The sequence below is a fragment of the Xenia sp. Carnegie-2017 genome, unplaced genomic scaffold (assembly GCF_021976095.1).
Source record: "Xenia sp. Carnegie-2017 unplaced genomic scaffold, XeniaSp_v1 HiC_scaffold_114, whole genome shotgun sequence".
NCBI classification, from domain to species: domain Eukaryota; kingdom Metazoa; phylum Cnidaria; class Anthozoa; order Malacalcyonacea; family Xeniidae; genus Xenia; species Xenia sp. Carnegie-2017.
In genome coordinates this window covers 1-6,855 of record NW_025813419.1, presented here as the reverse complement: position 1 = coordinate 6,855, position 6,855 = coordinate 1, and the positions used below count along the sequence as shown (strand labels likewise).

At 34.6% G+C, this 6,855-nt stretch overlaps 3 protein-coding genes across 3 annotated transcripts; all 3 read right to left on the bottom strand.

The window, feature by feature from the left end:
- Positions 1-188: 188 nt before the first annotated feature.
- Positions 189-2,551, bottom strand: LOC124446138 (the record flags this gene model as incomplete). The annotated part of the gene is made up of 10 exons (XM_046996960.1): positions 2,498-2,551; positions 2,238-2,352; positions 2,076-2,159; positions 1,486-1,666; positions 1,292-1,381; positions 1,088-1,159; positions 937-1,006; positions 747-833; positions 488-672; positions 189-377 (listed from the first exon to the last, which is right to left on the bottom strand). Coding segments are annotated over exons 1-10 (1,078 nt in total), but the record flags the coding sequence as incomplete, so codon positions are not given.
- A 60-nt stretch (positions 2,552-2,611) lies between these two features.
- LOC124446131 lies at positions 2,612-4,483 on the bottom strand. The gene is made up of 5 exons (XM_046996948.1): positions 4,246-4,483; positions 3,922-3,971; positions 3,540-3,621; positions 3,194-3,370; positions 2,612-2,701 (listed from the first exon to the last, which is right to left on the bottom strand). Exons 1-5 carry the CDS (start codon positions 4,378-4,380, stop codon positions 2,612-2,614), a joined length of 534 nt encoding a protein of 177 aa, XP_046852904.1. The 5' UTR covers positions 4,381-4,483.
- Positions 4,484-5,537: 1,054 nt separating this feature from the next.
- LOC124446148 lies at positions 5,538-6,705 on the bottom strand. The gene is made up of 3 exons (XM_046996972.1): positions 6,225-6,705; positions 5,958-6,066; positions 5,538-5,697 (listed from the first exon to the last, which is right to left on the bottom strand). The coding sequence occupies exons 1-3, from the start codon at positions 6,683-6,685 to the stop codon at positions 5,644-5,646; spliced, it is 624 nt and encodes a 207-aa protein (XP_046852928.1). The 5' UTR covers positions 6,686-6,705; the 3' UTR covers positions 5,538-5,643.
- Between the last annotated feature and the right edge of the window lie 150 nt (positions 6,706-6,855).

Below are 6,855 nucleotides of genomic sequence, written 5' to 3'. Positions count from 1 at the left end.
ATCACTAAGATCAGCAAGCGCTTCATCAATTTTTGAGATAAGATTGGTGTAATACAATAGAAGCCTTTCTCTTTCCAAGTTTAAAAGTTTCTCTTTCTCGTCACATCGTTTTAGGATTAAGTACATTTCAATAGCCTTCCTCTTTGTGTATACTGGGACCGAGGCTTCCCCTAGAATGTCATCCTCACCAGACTCAATTCCCTCATAAAGGTCTGATGTAGGATCTTTCGCGTTGTCAAATGTCAGACGATCGGGTAAACTGTTTATAAAATCACGAAGAGAATCAATGGCAGCATTGTGTTTCTCAATTGTTAATTTCATCTTGTTCGTGATCTTGGTGATTTGCCTGGACAAGCGAGTGGCAATTTTCTGACCATCTAAACAAGTAAAAGGAATACAAAATTAACATTTACAAGAACAACAAAAGACAGATATGGTAACATAGCTTAGGTTACAAGTATTCGAAATTTACAGTGCATTACAGTACCTGCATACTTTTTCAATGTTATTAAGAAATGCCTTTCTATGGAAAGTCCATGTAAAGCTCCGATAGTATCGTTTCGTTTTCTTTGTATGACTTGCAATGCGACGACGTCAAAATTAGGATGACCAGGTTTCCATCTTTCTTTTACAGAATGCTTTCGTTCAATATCTTTTAAAATCTTTCGAAACCTGTTTACATAAATTTTGCGCGTATGTAAAAAAAACTTTAAAGCAAAATATTGCTTTGACACATTTATACATACTGGTATAGTTTTTTCGACATCTGATGAATTGAGTAATCTTCAGCTGTTATCTCCTGGTTTTCTTCAAAGCATCCGAATGATGTAGCACTAAGAATTTTATAATTCACCAATTAGGCTCAAAAGAAATATTAAAACGTCTATAGGCATGTATTATAGAGAAATAGCCAGTTTAGTACATTAAAAAACCTACCTTAGTTGTTTAAAATGCAGTAGCTTTTGAACGTACGTCACTTTCCAGTTCTCCGTGATTTCTTTATGTTCTGTATTTAAAAGTATGTCTTTATATCCTACAGACTGAATTGTTAAGAATGAAACTATTTGCCATGAATAACATTATATACCTGGGTAGACTCTTGACATAATTTCCTTCTCTCTGGCCTCCCACTGACAAACAATTTCAGGATCGTACGTCACTAACAAACAAAATAAATTCTTATTTCCTTAGATGCAAATTGAATTGAGAGTTTGGTTAGGCAAAAAGAAATCTTAAATACTTTTCGGCAAAAGAAAACATAAGAAATTTTTAACCTACCACAACTACTTACCAGGTAGTTCGCTAAATAAATCCTTCATTTCCTGTTGCGTTTTAATTTTAAGTTGTAGACATTTTTTAAGCTTCGACGTTAACGATTTTCCTGAAACAAATCATATACAAAAAATTAAAACAATTAAGGCGCAACAAACAAATAAAAACATTCTCATTGTGTCAACGCATAAAGCAATGACAATATTCAAGCACCTGCATTGCTAAAATTTCTTCGAGATAAGTGAAGAAGAGCGTCTGTCAAAAGATCTACTCTTCTACTGGCAGACATCTCCTTAGTAATGGCTGAGAACCCACGAAGGTAAGCCCAGAGCCTTTCAATAGCCTCACCATCTGTAAGACCAAAACCATCGAGCCTTCTAGGACTGAACTTGACCTGTTTTTTTGAAGACATTAAAAAATAATATTTTACCTACGGGGCTTTTATCAAGGAAGAAACCAGAGCAGAAAAGATTGTCTTTCTTCAATCGCTACATCATTACCCAGGGATGTACTTTTCTGGAGGGGTGCTCTAGTTTGGATAAGATTCTAGTGGCTGCTTGTTGCCGTAACATGCAAGACATTTTCGTTAAATTTTGTTACTTATATAAAATGATTGGAGATTTTTGAAATTGTGCTCCATAAACCCCAATTACGATCGCTTGATGGTTTGATATACATAAATTTCTTAGGAAAATGCCACTCCTCATCCATCTCCACTAATCAAGGTTGGAGGAGAGCACATTTCCGCTATCCCGCCTCTTAATCCATCCTTGTCATTACCAGGTACAAAGCTTTTTCATTACCTGGCATGAAGCCTTGTGTCCATAACAATGAAATATCGGCACCGAAATTGACACTTTTGACAAAATGTCATGCCTCTTGTTTGCCTAGAACGGTACCAATTTATTCAAAGTTTAGTTGGTGAATGAACTTGTCCCACATCATACATGCCAACATTAAGATACCTTTAAATGTGATGATAATACACATCCAATATCATACATTATTTTTAAATCAACACCAGGACTTTGGTCAGCATCTTTTAAAATGCTTTGGATTAGGAACAGCGAATACGAAATTCTGAATATTAATAATAAGACACTAAATATTATTAAAGGGTAATAATAGATCTCGTTAGCACAGAATCGTTTTGTCCTTTGTCCCTTTATTTCAAAATTGACACAGGAAAAGAAATTATAAATCGACGATTTGTTCTCCATACTACCTCATCAAAGATCAACAATATTGATAATTACGTGCAAACCAAGGCTAAGACACTAACCTTTCCCCATATTTAGTGCTGAAAAATCGTCCAGGGTGTGAATGCCGACTGCAACAACTACCAAACACTCCTTTTCATCAAACAGTTGATTTTTCCTTTGGAGTGAAGTGCTTCTGTAACTTCTCCTGCCTTAAATATCTGACAACTCTAAAATAAGTTGGAGCACATTATAGATTAGCACATACATAACAATTGTTTTATTACTATAAAAATACATGACAGTTTACACAATCAAGTCATAGACCATGCATAGACATGATAAATTAAAAAAAAAAAAATTGGCTGTTTGTAATTTTGATTTTAAATCCACGTAGCTACTTACGTATGTATGAGGGCCCATGGACCTGCATGAAGCATAGACCTACTTTTCTCAGGGGCGAAGCCTGCCCAATCTTTTACTCTTACAATGCTAATTTGTCAGCAAAATTGTTAATAATTTCTTTAGAAAATCAAATCCATTCATTGTTTTTCCAGTGATTTAATACAAAAATATTTGCAATGTAAAAGTAAAAAAGTGCTGGCTTTGCCATTGCTTTTCATTGGACTACATATAAAGTTTGTTTTCAAACTATTCACTACCCTCCCCTTCACAGAATACTTTTGAAAAGGCTACAAAGTCCTTCATCATGCAATAATTACCTCTCCTACTTTGTTATTAGACTTGCTATAATGATCAACAAAATCATCTACTTCATCCTGATCAGCAAACTTAAGGCAGCCATGGTTTGGGACGGCAAAACTATTCCCTGCCAACTTTTTGCGAGTTAGACCAAAGCAAGCATCCATGGAATGAATGGCCACACCTAACTCACCAGTCTAAAGCAAACAAAGCTCTTTAATAAAATGAAACGAATTTTATGGTAAACATGTAACACTTCATATTTCACAACAACTTTAAATGTTCTGATAATATATGTGACAAAAAACATATAATTTAAAATAGTTCACAAAGCAAATAGTAGAAAAAAAGAAATCAAATACTGACTTGTGGGCAAAGAGGGCAATTTCTATAATCAATCAGGTCTTTCTGTATGAACTTTAATGATCTGACTTGGTGTTTGAAATATCTGACAAAAAAATCAAATTCTTAAATGATATAATATATACAGTCAAACCTCTTGTATTAAATGACCCTGTACTAAGCAGATACTGTGCAAAATCCAAAACTTAATCTCATATAGCTAATAATAATGGAAGTATAATGATGAAACCTCAATCAAGCTGACACTTTCATTAAGCTGACACTAGTCTGTTGTCCAATGGTCTGTACTTAAAACAGGTTAGACTGTACTACTCTACACACATAATCTAACTATTAGGTCTACATTAAATGTAAATAGACTTTTGTTTTATAACATATAACATACCTGTATTCATCAAATGATCCATTGTTTAACACATTATAGATGTTTTTGACCTTAACAAGAATAAAATGAACACCTAGTAAACTTGTGCATTTGTTTCAAAAATAAAATAAGGTTGAATACACAAAGTTATAACAGCAAAGGAAACTTCATGTACAATTTGAATGTGCTCTTACCTTATTTGAGGCAAATACACATTACTTATGTTGTTTGTAAATAACAGTGATTCAATAAATTTTTTTTGCAAAGTACAACCCATCTATTTCCACTATTTGATGGGTAGACTATCATATGGGTGCACAATTCAGGTTTATGAGAAATACATACCAGTCTAGGTAGCATTTCAGGATATTCAACTTCAACAGTGCTGCAAAATTTGTGCAAGGATACATGGCTCTCGAGCAAGAATTTTTCAGCAAAATCCATTCTGCTTTCTTTGCTGGTATCCCATCTTCTAAACATTTTAGGTCAGGAGAGACAAACATAGCCTTCAGATGGCACAGAAAGCAATCTAAATTGGCTATCTTCCGCATTCTAAAATTTAGAACTCTGGGTAATACCCATTTAGAATGGCCGAAGTGTTTTTCTCACAAGACCAAAACAAGCATCCATTGATTCAATCAGAGTACCAGCTTCATCAGGCTATCAATGGCTGAAATGAATAACAATGATGCTTTTAGAATGAAGACATTAACAACTTCCCTAGAACTGTTTTAAATATTGTGTTTAATGGCTAAATGTGTACAACTCCCAGAACAAATGTCTATTAAATTTTAGAATAAGAAAGCTAGCTATGAACAATTGCAAGAGATGCACAATTATAAATTTAGTACTTTGGGACAAAGAGGGCACAAATATCTCCCTGGGACATGTTGCTTTACAAGCGGGTAACCATTTCTCAACAAATGCCGATGATACCTGCGAAATAAAGAAACCACTAAAAATTCAATCATACACTATTACCAGAGCAATCATGAGACTTCAAGATCACATCCCTCAGTCTTTCTACAGTACTTTTCGCATCTAAGTTTACACAATAATTATAGTTTATGAAACTAATTTATATTACAAACCGAAACTCATCAAATGAGTTGCTGTTCAGTGTTGAATACATGTTCTTAATCTATAATGAAATAAAACAATTACAACAATATACACATGCACAACAAGAGCAGGAGCAGGGTGAAATATTTAATCTTTTGTAATGTGCCTTTCTATGAAAGATTAAGGTTACAGTTCAAGAAAACCAAGTTTTTCTATGTTTTAGGCAGGTAACTAGTAATTGTTACAAACTTTTAACAAGCTGTTGCACTGCTCTGGGGTATCTATATCATGGGCAGCTGTGCAAACAGGATTTTTGAGGGAGGAGATGGGAAACACTCCTAAAATGTCCCTTAAACTTACAATGCACTGTTTGATATCACACACCTTTTCAAGTTCTATAAATAAAGACCAATGTGGGAGAAATATTGGGAGGGGGACAGTACCCCCTTGTTGGCAACACAGAATGAAGGTACACATGTATTTCTTTTTACACAGTTGAAATGAATACTTACCCACAATGGTAAAGAGGAGCACTTTGTCCATATTTTTAGAGCATCGCAGAATTTTCAAGTGAAACATGACATTCAAGAAGTAAGGTTTCAGCCAACTCCATCATCTTAAAATGAAAAGCTAAAGAGGGACGAGTAGCACTGCCAGGCCAAAGTTTCAATCTTATTAACGTTATTGAATCTTTTTCACACTCACAAAACAGAATTTGTTTCTGATGTTGCCGGCCTATTTGAAAAATACACTGCAAGTTCTGGTTATCATCATCATCAGCATCATAATGAAACATACAAAGATCACAAAGAAAGAGGGTAGGTGGTAATTAAACATGAGCTTTGCAATAAAATTTAGAATTTACCATGAAGCTAGTATTTAAAGAAGAAATATTGATTTAAAAATGAGCATGCAAAGACCTTATGTATCAACAAAATGCTAAGGTTGATAAATTATCAATCATTAAGTGACTATATCTAAGCTAGTAAACAAACCATATTGGTCAATGCAAATGACATTTCTTGCTTGAGCACTATGGCAAGATTTCTGATGCCTTGCTGAAAGAATACCATGATTGGGAAAGTAAGGTAATGTATACCCATCCTAAAAACATAATGCAAGCTATGTTTCAATAGCAGTTTATACAAATGTATGATACAATGACCATGATGACATGAATTGAAATCAACGTTTGATCACCAAACTTATACACCACAAAACGTCATCATAACTGAATTTATCTCTATTCTTTCCATCCATACCTTAAACCGTTCAAGCACATGGAAGTAGTTGCTTGTTTCGTGAGTGCTGTCAGCACAACCTTTGCAAAATATTTTTCGTGTGCGCATTCGTTACAACGAAATTCTACCCCAATCACACCACATTCAGAGCATTTTTCTTCGTTAAGAAAAACTTCTTCTTCAATTCTTCCGTTTAACAAAGACTCTCGAATGGTGTGCCAGCCTTGAAATTCCTTTTCCCGTCTGTTCTGATAGTTTGTTGCATAAGCATGCTCTTCATCACAGTAACCTTCACCTTCATCAAACTCATACAAATTATGTCGTTCTATCGCACTAGAAGGGACATTTGTTGACTTTAATTCATTTGAAATACGATTTGAAGCTTTCAGAGCAATATTCTTCGTGATTTTTTTGCCACTCGTAGAGATAGATCGAACGCGAAGTTTGCAAGATTTGAATCGCTTTGAGGGGCGAGTAGCCATTTTGAACCAAATGTACGGAGCTGCACAGAGCTACACATTATCTAAAGAAACTGGAACCTAGTGTAACATATCTTGTAGAATGCGCGGAATACATTCTATTGACGCTTCGTAACGCATTTCTAAAAATTAGAACTAACGCTTTAAGCGTTTTAGAATTGGTGAAACGGGTG

What these genes read in the sequence shown, in the direction of transcription:
- LOC124446131 (XM_046996948.1), bottom strand. Translation starts at nt 4,380, where the DNA reads ATGTTTAGAAGATGGGATACCAGCAAAGAAAGCAGAATGGATTTTGCT. An exon ending in GGATCATTTGATGAATACAG is followed by an intron (nt 3,622 to 3,921) that starts GTATGTTATATG and finishes TTTTTTTGTCAG; the next exon opens with ATATTTCAAACACCAAGTCA. An exon ending in ATTGCCCTCTTTGCCCACAA is followed by an intron (nt 3,371 to 3,539) that starts GTCAGTATTTGA and finishes TGTTTGCTTTAG; the next exon opens with ACTGGTGAGTTAGGTGTGGC.
- LOC124446148 (XM_046996972.1), bottom strand. Translation starts at nt 6,685, where the DNA reads ATGGCTACTCGCCCCTCAAAGCGATTCAAATCTTGCAAACTTCGCGTT. An exon ending in ATGTGCTTGAACGGTTTAAG is followed by an intron (nt 6,067 to 6,224) that starts GTATGGATGGAA and finishes TTATGTTTTTAG; the next exon opens with GATGGGTATACATTACCTTA. An exon ending in CATTTGCATTGACCAATATG is followed by an intron (nt 5,698 to 5,957) that starts GTTTGTTTACTA and finishes TTTTTCAAATAG; the next exon opens with GCCGGCAACATCAGAAACAA.